At 34.0% G+C, this 13,568-nt stretch overlaps 1 protein-coding gene and 1 pseudogene across 1 annotated transcript in view; one reads left to right on the top strand and one right to left on the bottom strand.

Annotated features, from left to right (window-relative positions):
* Positions 1 to 57: 57 nt before the first annotated feature.
* Positions 58 to 1,909, top strand: LOC111403209 (annotated as a pseudogene).
* Positions 1,910 to 2,855: 946 nt separating this feature from the next.
* LOC111403201 (sterol 3-beta-glucosyltransferase UGT80A2-like) overlaps positions 2,856 to 13,568 on the bottom strand; it is a 27,653-nt gene continuing 16,940 nt past the window's right edge. The window contains exons 9-21 of the mRNA XM_023031614.1: positions 12,329 to 12,408; positions 11,923 to 12,054; positions 11,505 to 11,643; positions 10,168 to 10,338; positions 9,157 to 9,220; positions 8,549 to 8,606; positions 8,270 to 8,444; positions 5,721 to 5,851; positions 4,772 to 4,874; positions 4,596 to 4,672; positions 4,259 to 4,306; positions 4,006 to 4,155; positions 2,856 to 3,122 (exon numbers count right to left, since the gene is read on the bottom strand). Coding sequence (XP_022887382.1) covers positions 2,949 to 3,122; positions 4,006 to 4,155; positions 4,259 to 4,306; positions 4,596 to 4,672; positions 4,772 to 4,874; positions 5,721 to 5,851; positions 8,270 to 8,444; positions 8,549 to 8,606; positions 9,157 to 9,220; positions 10,168 to 10,338; positions 11,505 to 11,643; positions 11,923 to 12,054; positions 12,329 to 12,408 — 1,502 coding nt within the window. The 3' untranslated portion in view covers positions 2,856 to 2,948. The remainder of the gene's footprint in view (positions 3,123 to 4,005; positions 4,156 to 4,258; positions 4,307 to 4,595; positions 4,673 to 4,771; positions 4,875 to 5,720; positions 5,852 to 8,269; positions 8,445 to 8,548; positions 8,607 to 9,156; positions 9,221 to 10,167; positions 10,339 to 11,504; positions 11,644 to 11,922; positions 12,055 to 12,328; positions 12,409 to 13,568) is intronic.

The following is a 13,568-nucleotide window of genomic DNA, read 5'->3' as shown; positions in this document are numbered from 1 at the left end:
TTTTTTTTTTTTTCAAATTATATTTTCGACATCAGAAAGCGCCAGCCAAGCCAAGAAATGAGATGCTTCCCGTGTTTTCGAGTTCAGAATATTTACAGGAAGAAGAAGGCAGCTGCTGAGGCCAAAGAGATCATTCCGCAAACCCCACCTGCTGCTGGTACGCACGCCCATGCATGCATAGTCCTGCGTTTCGAAATGCGCTTTTTAACAAACATGAAAGATACTTCAGTTCCAATGGAAACATAATTTTTCTCAAGTAGAGAACAAAATTAATGACACGGGAAAGATTTTCACTTTCCGCGAACTTGCCACTGCGACCAAGAATTTTCTTCAAGAATGTCTATTGAGCGAAGGTGGATTCGGACGAATATTTAAGGGGACTCTTCAGCCAACTGCCCGGGTGATACAGATTAAAACTTTTCTTTATTATACGTTCAACAATTTCACTTTAAACAAGACAGGCAGCCTTAATTTCTGCTAATCATATATAGGTTGTGGCCGTGAGGCAACTAGACAGGAGTGGGACACTAGCAACAAAGGAATTTCTAGTCGAGGTTTTGATGTTGAGTCTCCTTCGCCACTCGAATTTGGTCTCTTTCGTTGGATATTGTGCTGATGGGGATCAGAGGCTTTTGGTATACGAATACATGCCATCAGGATCTCAAGAGGATTACCTATTCGGTATATGCAAAATTTTCTTTTTCGATGCTAAATACTAACAACAACATGCTCCAACCATCTAGCTAAGATTTGATATGTTGTTTTCTTGGAATGAAATAGATTCTTTATTCATCTTTGTAAACGCTTCAACAGAGAAAAAATTATTAGATTTGTCGGCTAGAATGAAAATAGCTTCAAGTGTTGCGGAAGGACTTCAATATTTACATGAGAAAGCATATCCCCCATCATATATCACACTTTAAAATCCTCGAATATCTTGTTGGACCAAGAGTTGAACCCAAGACTCTCCCATTACGGGCTTGCCAAGCTTGTACAGAGTGGGAACAAGATACAAGTAACGCCGAGGGTCATGGCAGCTTATGGTTACTCTGCACCAGAGTACAAAAGACAAGGCGAATTCTCGCTGAAATCAGATGTATACAGTTTTAGAATTGTCTTATTTGAGCTTATCACAGGACGTAGAGCCTTTGACAATGCACACCCTATTAATGAGCAAAATTTAGTTACCTGGGTACGTACAATAGATCATGATTTGCTCATTTCATGTTAGTCCCCAAACTTTATCAAATCATACACAATAAGCAAGTTTCAATGACCACTTTGGAACAAAACAAGCAGCCCTATTCTCTATGTGCATTTGTCGAACTGTTTCAGCATTGTGCATGTCAATGAACAAGCACAATCTTTTTTCAGAGACCCGAAGAGATTTCCAGAAATGGTAGATCCACTTCTCAATCGGGAATTTCCAGTGACAAGCTTAAATCAAGCAGTCGGAGTTGCAGCCATGTGTCTTTAGGAAGATCCATCAGTCCGTCCCTTTATAGGTGACGTTGTTGCTACTCTTAGTTTCTTAGCAATGGCTCCACCTCTTGGTATCCTTCCTAAGCTTCTTTCGACGCATACCCCATCTCCAAGCTCGAAAATATCAAGTGAACACACCGAAGATCTTAATCGACATATGGACAGTGAACAAGAGGATTTAGCAAGTTCCCTAAATAAAATTACAGAATCAAAAGAGTGGGATTCTGAAGAAGCAGATTGTTGTTCAAGTTCAAGCAGTAGTAGGTATGTAGAATCATCCAGTCGAAGGGTTGGTTTTAGCAATGCTGGATCTCAAGATGGATATGTTATGCCAGGGGGTTGTGACAATACAAAAATCAGAGTGAGATTTAAGGATGAAAATGGTAATATATATTCTACACATGAAGTGGATCAAAATTTCAATTAGATTTTTACTACATTTAACATATATATTTAGGAATTGATTTGTTGTAGTGAAATTGTTGTGCGGAAAGCATGTTTCCTTAGTTTATTTTCTGGTAATTTTCTCTCTTGATTTTGCTGTAATCCCTTCAAATCAAGTACTGAAATAGTTTTGGACTGAACATGAATACTATTATTCTAGATAGTTACATCTAATTTTGATGCAAAGCTCTTAAGTCGAATTAAAATTGTTCGAGTTGAGATGTACAGTTACATAAAACCATTTTGACACGACTTTTGAAAAGTCAAAAATTATTTTTGAAAGTAAGAAAATATTTTGAATGTATTTTAATAATCTTCTAACTAGGACCTTTAATAAAAGTTGATCTAAAATAGCAAAAAAACTCTTCTATAAGAACCAGAAGCAAAGGCATAAATACTGCCAAATGAGTCTGCAAATTATATACTATATTATTGAAGCAAAAAGATATATTCAAATCTTAACTTTTACCAAGTCCAATCGTGATGACTAGTCGACTAGGGAAGTTTCTTCAAAAAANACTGGATTATGCCCCGGAGGGCAATGTTATTTAACATAATAACATATAGAACAAAGTGAAACAAGCTATCATTTTCTTTGAAGTTGTCGAGGTTAGACCAATCCCATTCATCCTTGATTGTCTTGAGAAACCCATCAAGAACTAGTTAGAGTATATTTGATTGACATGAAAAATATTACCTAAAAAAGAAAATATTTTCCTTATTTTGAAGAAAACAAAAATCACCTCCACCCAAAGAAAATGTTTTCCTTGAAAACAAGGAAAAATAGGTATATTTTTAAAAGTTGAAAAATGTTTTCCATGGAAAAAAATAGCAATCAAACACCCCAAGTATGAATTTGAGTAGAAAACTAATATTTTCCATGGAAAATAAATTAATCAAACACACCCTTAGTGTAGACGGCGACAATATGGAGGGAACAAAAGAGATCGAAAATCCTTTTCCCATAATAAGATAGTTATTGCACTGATGAAAACAAAATTATGATGCATAATATTCAAAAATCAGGAACAACGAAAACAGCGTCTCAAAGAAAACGAATTAGAAGGTTGACGCGACTTTTCAGCCTCCGATTTCAGGCTTTCGCGTGGGAAGTGTCTATGGAAGGCTTGAACTGCACCCGCCACTCCATCTTCGTTTTCCATGGCTTTAGACAATTCTAAAGCACGTTCTTTCACCTGCATACAATACAAAATATATTCATATATGAACATTATGAAATTTTACCCCAAAACATACCAGCTAGCCAGCCAGCATAGATACACAGACTGAGTTTATTTATTTATCTTCACAAAAGTGCTCATAATACATTAACCTTTCACCGTTCCTCTCTCATTGAATTACTTATTACTCACTGGAATCAAGTTTTTATGATAAGCTGCTCTAAGTGGCAAGAAAAGTTGGTGTCGGACTTTGTGAAACCTAATTATACATTCTACCTAACCCCTCAACTGCAGATTGACCATCATGGAATTTTGAACTTGGAAGTGGTTGTAGAGGGTACAGATTGAGAAGTGTGAGATATGAGATCTCCATTGTAAACTTCTTCTTGATTTTAATGTGAACCTGGAGTCAACAATGATTTGACTTGACTTTCACATCGATGTGAACTACTATAAGCCGTGTCTGCGTATATTTCTGTTCTTCATTTCTTTATTATCGTTCTTGTGATTGGAAATAGCACATGTGGTAACATACCAAGCAACAACCACCTATCCTTACACATTGGTTTAACTAACCACCAAGTTTTTCAACTTCAACAGGGACCCCATAAGAGAGGATGATTTTGACTCGTGAATAAAATTCGGGAATTTAAAACTTCGGTTGGTACAAACAAATAAGTGTTATGGAGATGACCCACAAAATCAATTATAGGTTTCATAAATGCCCAAACGAAGTTATTCAGAGTAAAATGAAAGAAGCGACAAATTGACAAAGAGTTAAGCAGTGTTCCACAAACTTCAATCAAGATTTTAGAAAGTCAATGAGCTACAATAAATTGTGTTCAAAAACTATATTATAGCTTCTTCAAGATATTAAATCTTAAAAGAAATAACATACCATTGGATCAAGCATGAACCTTATTGCCGCAACCAATTTTTCAAGGGAAAATTCATCCACAGGGATTGGTGAGGGGCCTACTCCCCTGGCATGCACCTGCTCTCCCCAAAATGGTTGGTCTCCAAAGAAAGGTACAACAGTTGTCGGGCACTATAAGGCAGTAATACGAGAACATAAATAGGCAAGAGAAATTATCCTAAACTAGAAATTTTAAAGAACTTCCAGGGAAGTTATCGAAGAGCATGATAATTACCGCAGCTTTAAGACCAGCTGCAGTTGTTCCAGCACCTCCATGATGCACCTGAAGAAATATGCAACAAATAACGTGAACTTCGCAAGAGTGAAACAAAAAGGGTATGCAAAAGAAATGCTTAATGAGGATGTTTGGCTGAGTTTATAAATAAGTAGAAAAAAAGTTCATAAATTTTGAAAGTATCACTTATGCTATGCAACTTTTAATGTTTTCCAACTTTGACCAATATAAAAAATAATTTTAAAACTTAATTATAGGCCGAACTTTTAAGCTTGGCTAAACATGCTCATATATGTTCATCCTTATCCTTTTATGAAGTTAGTACGAAGTGGTTTACCACTGCAGCACATCGAGCAAACAACCAATCATGGGGGCAATTATCCAATAGATAGATGAAGTCTTTTTGCTCCGCCACTGAGAAGAAGATTAGGTATGGAGTGTCAAGCAATGATTAAAACACAAGGAAAAATCATGTGCGCTTGCACCCATAGAGATTTAAGTGTTGACACATACGGTTTCCAAGGCCACCCCACCCTTTGTTAATGATGCCCCTTTGTCCAGTATTCTCGAGAGCTTTAACAATTATCTGAGTCATCTTTTCTGGCTCTTCAACAGGCTGTAGACAAGAAATAAAAACTTAATTTTTTCATCTCTATGAAGACCAAGTTTTTTATGACTCTCCATTTTAATATTATTGTTATCTCTCTTGCTAGGTGATGTCTCTTTATTCATTATCAGAGAAGAGAAGGAATGTCATATCTGACAATTGACCGTAAGCAAGATATAAACTTGAGCATCACGTTTTCTTCACAAGCTGATATCATATTCAGGATACGACAAAACCACTGAGAAAACTCAAGCTATAGTATGTTTGAAAATCATTATAAAATCTGGAAAGCTTACTTTCAGCTAATTTCCATAATGATCGGCAGACCCATTATCAAACCAAACAACACCTAACTAGAAGATATCAATGGATATTGTTCTTATAGATCAAGCTTTTAGTAAAGGAGGTTAAACATCGTATCAAAGCATGGAATTGTCCTGATTTAGGTCTCGTTGCAACCCAATCGCGAAATCTCACGCGTCAAGCATTTCATTAAAAATATCAGGTTTACCCATCAAGCGACATGTTGAAGATATAATTATGGATAAATAATTCTTCCCATCTCTAATAACCTATGTTTTAATGAGTTGGTTTCAACTTATATCTTATACTGTATTTCTGCCTCTTCATCTCCCAACCAGTTCATTGTAGGTAAGTCACACACACCCAAGTTTGAGGCAGCATTGCTCGCTCTGTCACCGAATGAACCATTAAAGAAGAGTGATTGATCTACTCCTACAATCAACATAATAGATATTTTCTTCATTTTTGGATAGGAGGGTGGGGTGGGGCAGGGGAGGGGAGGGGGTGTCACTTCATATAAGTCGAAGAAGGGAGCCGAAGCATGAAACTTACAAGACTGCCAAAACCAATGTAAATGGGTTCTTTGCCAGCTTCAAGCCATTTCACAAGTGAATCTGGTGGTACATAATTCGAAGCAAGGTCCAGGAAACAAAACCCCACAACATCAATTTTGGGTCCCCAATCTGCAGCCATGAAAATGCAAGGCTATAAGAATGCTAAAAATTAAAATGTTGTTATTGAGAGGCAAATCAATTGTTTGAATAAACAGACAAGAAAATTAATCAGTGATAAAAAATCCATTGATACATCCAGATTAACAATGTCAACAAAGAAGCATTCAAACCTTCAAAAAAAAAAAAAATGTAATAATAAATCTATTTATTGTCACCTAGTTACTTCAAAAAATCCTCTTATGTATTTTATCATTCCTACATCAATGGAAGGTGGAACTGCCATATCAAGATATATGACTTTATGATTAACATGTTGGAATAATCATAATATTTTAACAAAGTTAGCTGCCTCCAAATATATTGGGTAACAGCGTCAAAATAATAATAATAATAAAATACCTGCCAACCTTCAAAAACAAAAAAGTATCAACAAATTTATTTATTTTCACCTGGTTGCCATTAATAAATCCTCATACATATTTTTTCATTCTCACATCAATGGAAGGCAGAGTTGCTATATTGAGATTTATAACTTGACAATAAACATGTTGGAAACAAACTGGAGGAAAAAGGATTTATCTAGCTGACTACAAATTTATTGGGAAAAGGCTTGGTTTGATTATCTCGTGTTAATTCTACTACGGGCAATTCACCATTTTTCAAATTGATATGACATGATGTGTGAGAATAATATTACTCTAATCCACAGGGGCGGAGCCAGGAATCAACGTTACGAGGGGGCAAAAAAAAAATTTAAAAATTTAATGTATGAATAAAATTCAAATATATCAAAAAAGTCGTAATACAATATTAGCTATTACAGTTGTATTCTTAGATTTATCACTTTTTGAAAAGAAAGATAGCACGGTTCTTCTTTCTTGGTAGAAGGTCGATCTTCTTCCATGTTAAAATCCAAAACTAAAAACATAAAAATCAAAACTCAATATGTCAATATCCCATAAACATAAATTGATAAAATCATAATCATAAATTCGTTCATATTGTAAGAGTTTAGAACTTAAAATCTTCGTTCCTAATTCATAAATTCACACCCCTCTACTGTAAGAATTATAAATTCATCATATACCAAATCATAAATTCTTATCTCTCTATTTTCCTTCCCAACTTAAATTAATTCATATTGTAAGAATCTAAATTTGATATCAGTAGCCTACTCATCACGCATATGTTGCAAATGAAATAAATTCCAGAATTTCTTGCCTACATTTTTTTTATTTCCAAAAAGAAGTGGTAACCTAGAATTGTTTCAACTATAATAGGCAACAATGAGTTTCCGTGACAATGTAAAAATTGGAAAATTTCACAAAATGACTTTATTCATGAGGGATAGTAAGAACATCATTTAAGATGGAAGATTTAGGGTTTTTTTGGGAATTTCAATTTGGTATTCAAAAATTTCAAATGACGCCTAAGGTTGAATTTTGAAGAAAGAAGAAAAGAGAGGAATCAAATGAGCCAGTGATGGAATTCGACTAAAATTAAACAAAGTTAGTTTTAAGAATTGGACCAAAAATTAAAACAAAACAAATAATTAGTTTTAAGATTTAGACTGGGCTTGCCAAGTGGTATTAATTGTTGGTGGACTATACGCTAAAAATTAAAACCATTTATCATAAATTTGTTTTATTTTCTTGGACCTTGACTTTGGGGGCAGTGGGCTACAGCCTAGTAGAGCCCACTGCCAAATCCGTCAATGCTAATCCATATTAACTGAGGCCTTCTTCACTAGATGTTGAGGAAATTTCATTTTGAGAGTAAGTGAGACGTGAGGAGGTTTGTTTTGGTTCTCAAATAAAATAAAAGGTTCTCCCATGGTTTTCACAAGAGTTATGAGAGAGCTGGGAAAAGAATACTTGTGAGGTGAACAAACCAATATTAGCACTTCGCATTCCTTAACTAATGCAAAAATAAGTATCTTGAAACTAATAGCAGAACAAAAAATCGCTTTATATTCTATGCAACTTGATAACGGTTAGAAACTGGTACAGATAGCATTTGGAAATAAGTAGGAGGGCGTTTGGTTTCAAATTCGAAATATAACTCCTTTAACTTCCCTCAACCTCATATTACTCTGGCATTGAAAACGAGAAAAACAAATGTTGAAAATAGAGAGAAATTCATATACATAATGTACTAAAATTTGGAAAGGACTCGAAATAATTTTTTAGATTAGAAATCCCAGGAGGCACTTAAGTTGTGTAAAATTAAGGCCTCCTTCCTCTGTAATTGAGTTCTTGCTTCTTGGCCATTAGAGTACAATAAAATGCATATTTTGGAATGGAGTTTAACCCCTGATATCTTGAAAAATCTACTCGTAAACTAAGGCTTCAACTTACTTTAAATATTCACACGAAATATAATGTTCAACTACCATTGCTATTATGTTATAGGAACAGAAAGACTCACCTTTTGGTTTGGGAACTAGGTGAGGACTCCAAATATAGCCATAAGGTACATCAGGAGAATTATTGGAACCACTCAAATATGTAACAGGCCTTAGCTTAAGTTTTTTCTTCCTGAACTCATTTATCATGTCCCGTATTCCCAGCCAGATTAGTGAATCAACAATTTGATATGATATCTGCAATTAGCAACAAACTTCTTAGAACATAGAATCAATCTATGAAAATTTATTCTGCAATATGCCAAACAAAAGGATATACACAAGTATTAATATGTGCTCACTCTGTATCCAACTTGTTGCTTAACGCGAGAAAGTGGGTGTGGGAATTCATTGGTAGGGCTACAGGTAAAGAAGATAGGAAAAATGAGCAAAGAAGTCATTTATCATAGAAAGGAAATTTAATTGAAAAAATTCTCAACATTGAACAGATGACATGAAAGTTTATTTAGCATGTCTGCTATGCTGAAAAATAGTAAAAGTTACTTAAAACTTTTTGTCTTCAAACACGTTTTAAAAACTTATTTTTTTCGTACTTACAAGAGAAGTTACTATTTTTAAAAGTAACTGTTAAGTTGAATTCGCAAATTACTTATTTCCAACTTCAACCAACAATAAAAAAATTTATTATAAACTTACTTATATACTTCTAAGTAATCTTGTATGTGAACTTTTAAGCTTAGACAAACATGCTCTTAGACCAACAGTGCAAACCCTATGATACAGGCAGCACTGCATAAGAAAAATAATTTGAAGCACCCCATATTTTCTTTTTCTCAATCAGGAAAACTCGAACTCATTCTTCCATTTTTTGAAAATGAAATAATCATTCAGAAAATTCCATAGGATAAAAAATGTAGAGGTGCTGAAGAAGAAATGTTTAACAACTTACGTCCATGGCATTGTGAAAAATATGTGTAGTGGTACTTTCAGAGCCTCAGCAACATGTGTATGTCCTAAAAAATGCAGGTACAAATGATCGGATGAGAACCTTCGAATTTCATAAATACAAACAAGATTTGAGGAACTATTTACTACTAAATTTTGAACATCTCGCTAGTGCATCAAACAAACTACAAATTGAAGAAAAGTTTTCAAAATGCCTTCATTACAAAATCACAGAGCTATGTCAATATTTATCTGCGATGCAGTACTTCTAATTATCACTGCCTACACTCAAAAGGTTTATTGATCGAGATGGTGATAAAAAATCCAGAATCAGCAAAAATCAACATGTAACAGTCTATCACTTCTTATAAGGACCCATTATTCCCTAATCTAATAAACTTGCGACACCCGAACATTGAGGACATGCAAATGGATTAGAAAGGGAAAATAAACCAACATGGTACATTTGCAGTCCTTCAGAATTAATATAGAATTATGCACCATAAATTTGATACAGTAAACCTGAATATCTATAAGCTACTCTAGTTCGTCCATTAGCTGATATACAGTTGGTTTCTTCTTTGTTTAACAAAAAATTCTTTTCATTTCATCATAATCTAAAAGGAAGAAAATGAAGACTTTAAGAGGAGCAAAAGAGGGAGATGCACTGGAGAAAAGATCAAGAGAATGGTGCTGGGGATGGCAGGGTGATATCAATAAAATGTTTTGGACTTTTAAGCTAAAAATCATGGTGTCTTCAAAAGTAAATGTAAATTTAACTAGCATGTCAATACATACATACATATATATACATATATATACATATATATACATATATATATATACATATATATATATACATATATATACATATATACATATATATACATATATATTATATATATGTATATATATGTATATATATGTATATATGTATATATATGTATATATATATAGATATATATATAGATATATATATATATATGTATGTATATATATACACGCATCGTCTTACCATATGCAGGCGGATTGGCAATTATTGCATCTACGCTGAATGAAACTTCTGTAATGGGATCGGGGTCTACACATGCAGGAAGCAAAGAAAATATGATCTCTTTTATTTGATGTCGTTGAATTTGTATTTCAGAAGGTCCAGATGGCAAGAAACCTTTATTCTTGACCATGTCTGCAAAAAAGAATATGCTTTCGTTTAACTTTATTACTTTGATTTGACATTACAATCTGAAGCCAGAGAGAGAGAAATGGAAGGAAAGTATGGTAGTTTTCTAATGGAGATCCAATCCAAGACATCAAAGGCATACTCCCTTACAATAATGGCATTCTAATAGATCACATAACCCACAGATATAGTAGAGAAACATTTGGAGATACTGTAACAAGAGGCTGGAAAAACCTATTTCAGGAACCAAAAGGGAAGAATATGCTTTCGTTTAACTTTATTACTTTGATTTGACATTACAATCTGAAGCCAGAGAGAGAGAAATGGAAGGAAAGTATGATAGTTTTCTAATGGAGATCCAATCCAAGAAATCAAAGGCATACTCCCTTACAATAATGGCATTCTAATAGATCACATAACCCACAGATATAGTAGAGAAACATTTGGAGATACTGAAACAAGAGGCTGGAAAAACCTATTTCAGGAACCAAAAGGACATAATTTTCAGACTGAACAAGTTACTATATTTCTAGCTTTCCCTGCTGACTTAACCTGCAAAGAATCTGATGCTTGATGGTGTAATTTTCAATTTAGGGCAACTTTGTTCTCTCTGAGAACCTTGAAGTTATGTATCATCTGTCAAATTTCCAGCACAAAAACCTCGATTCAAACCCAGAGGGATTCCTCTTATTTCTCTAATAAAAGTAAATCTGAGATTATTATGCTATAGGTAAGTAATTAATTTCTTTCAATGTGGTGCAGTTAGGGTACTCTCATCCTCAAATCACAGTAAATCCGGGACTATACAAAAAATTAATTAATTATTTTGAAGTCGTGCAGTAAAAGTATAGAGTTACTATACATCGGTACCTGTCCAAAGTTTCTGATATTTTTACATTTTCAACCAAATATAGTTTTAACACCTTCATGAATTAATTTCATCACTGCTGAGAACTGGACGTGGTTGTTCCCAAATACTATGCCTCACAATACTGATTGAACATTCAATAGCTGTCAAGAATATACTCCATTCAAAGGTTCTTTCTACAGAGCTTAACTAATAAAAAAATTCGTTGTCAAAGTATGCTGAAAATATCAGATTAGTTAACATCATCGAAAGGCCAAATAAATATATTCATAGACAAATAGTTACATTTGGACTGAAAACTTACAAGCAGCAAGGACCTTTGGGTCTCCCCCAAGAGGGTAGAATTCCAGCCCAGCAGACAAAACAAATTCTTCGAAATTTGAGTGAGTGGCTAGTCTTACTCTATGACCATATTCCTGCCAAAAATTTTCAAGCCCAACAAAGTTTATTTTATAAATTCATCATTTATTCAATATTAAATTTCATGAGTTACAAACAAAAATTGGGGAGAGGAGAGAAAATACAGATCTGAGTAAAAATTTTAAAATGAACACGAAAAAAGAACGGAGCTCCTATTTATATCCACAGAAGTTATGTATATGAATCCACTTTTAAAAAGAAAATTTTATTATACTTTATCTTGTGTAAATTTACTTAAATAGACATATATAAAATTAAGTAAAAATTTAACACTAAATTCATCCACTAAAGGGAAGGATTGCCTGTGTATGCTGTTTGCCAAACTTAGTTTTCTGTTTATCTGAAGAATTCGAGACCTGAAGCGGAAGTTCAACTTTATTAACCATATTCATAACGCATCTACAGATGAATGGTGCCAAAGAACCAAAAGTTGTCTATCATGGATAATCAAATTCGTAATAGTCAGAAACAGCTTAAGCTATCTTACTCGTTGAAGTGAAAAATACACATCTCACGCACAAACCAGATATAGCACAGGGTAAGAAAAATATTGCAAACTCTCCCTCAGTTTAACTCATAATAAATATTGTAACCTCATATCATAAGCAAATAAACCAGAAACTTTTTCATTCATGTCCTGGCAGGTAACTTGAAAATGTCATTGTCATCATTTGCTACTGGACAGTCCACAAAAAGTTGCTTCAAGACCTGAGGTTTTTCCGTTTTTACAAAACTGCCATTTCCAGGAATATCAGCAATTCGCTCCCCTTCCCACCCCACACCTTTTTCTTTTCTCAAATAAACAAATTAATCATTATTTTTCTCTTTCCTCCACCTAACAGCTGAAGTGTTTCTACAAGTTCTGGTAGGTAACAAGTTTCGACCCCTACTCTCATAGAAATGTTAACATTCAAGTATCGATGTACAAAAGAAGGCTATATTCTATTACATATAAGCCTCTTATCTAAAACTTATCAATGAATTTAATAAGGACATTATTGGAATGTGATGTGGATGAGAATAGTATTTTCTTAAAATTTTAGAATTTTAATAGGGATAGATATAGAGTGGAATGGATATATAACTTCTATGAACGTAAATAGTGGCTCCCAAACAGAATGCTAATATCACATAAAGGACCAGAATGGAGGCCATAGATGTAAAACTAGTGATTAAAAATCATAAGGCCTAGATCTAGCAAAATTATCAAAAGTTGAAAGATGCTAAAATGAGCAGATCTACATAAAAGAAAAGCTAAAAGAACAGGAAACAAAGAAAATGAGAAACAGAAAAGAAAGCAAAGAAGGTATGAATAAAAGTAGTAACAAGCATCAGCATCAAGAAATGAAAGATAAAGAGTGTAATATCAGAATTACGTTATAATACGATGTGGATTTGTGGTTATGTTCATATTCATCTGATATATGCAAGCAAAACTGATCTATAAATATCCCTCCAAACTTTACTAAACTTACAGAAGACCAGTTTCTTCCAACTGCAGCCATCAAGTCACAGAAGCAATAAATGTAAATGAGAAAGAAAACACAAAATTAAAATTACAATGTAACATTATATAAATCTACTGGTACAGTAAACAAAAATTTCTTTAGGGGTCGTGGTTTACAAAATGAGGCCAAACAATAACATATCCGATGTCAACCTTAGGTTTTTGGGGTTTTACTTAGGCTGGATTGCTCATCTGTCAGAGTTCTTTATCTCAGCCAATTATCAAATCAGTTTGCGTCCCTCACGCTGTTCCTAAGACATCTTCCACTTGAGGTTGGTTACTACGTCTGGAAGATTGCACTGGTGCAAAATAATTCATGTAGCCAAACCTATTGTAATAGGAATAAACCTTAGCTTCTTGCTCTTACTGTCCTATGAGTACCAGTATGGACATTTTAAATTTCATATGTTTCAAGAGGTCCCGAAATGCATGGAAGGGGGG

The sequence above is a fragment of the Olea europaea genome, chromosome 1 (assembly GCF_002742605.1).
Source record: "Olea europaea var. sylvestris chromosome 1, O_europaea_v1, whole genome shotgun sequence".
NCBI classification, from domain to species: domain Eukaryota; kingdom Viridiplantae; phylum Streptophyta; class Magnoliopsida; order Lamiales; family Oleaceae; genus Olea; species Olea europaea.
Note: the sequence above shows the minus strand (reverse complement) of the source record. Positions and strands in the feature narration are given on the sequence as shown.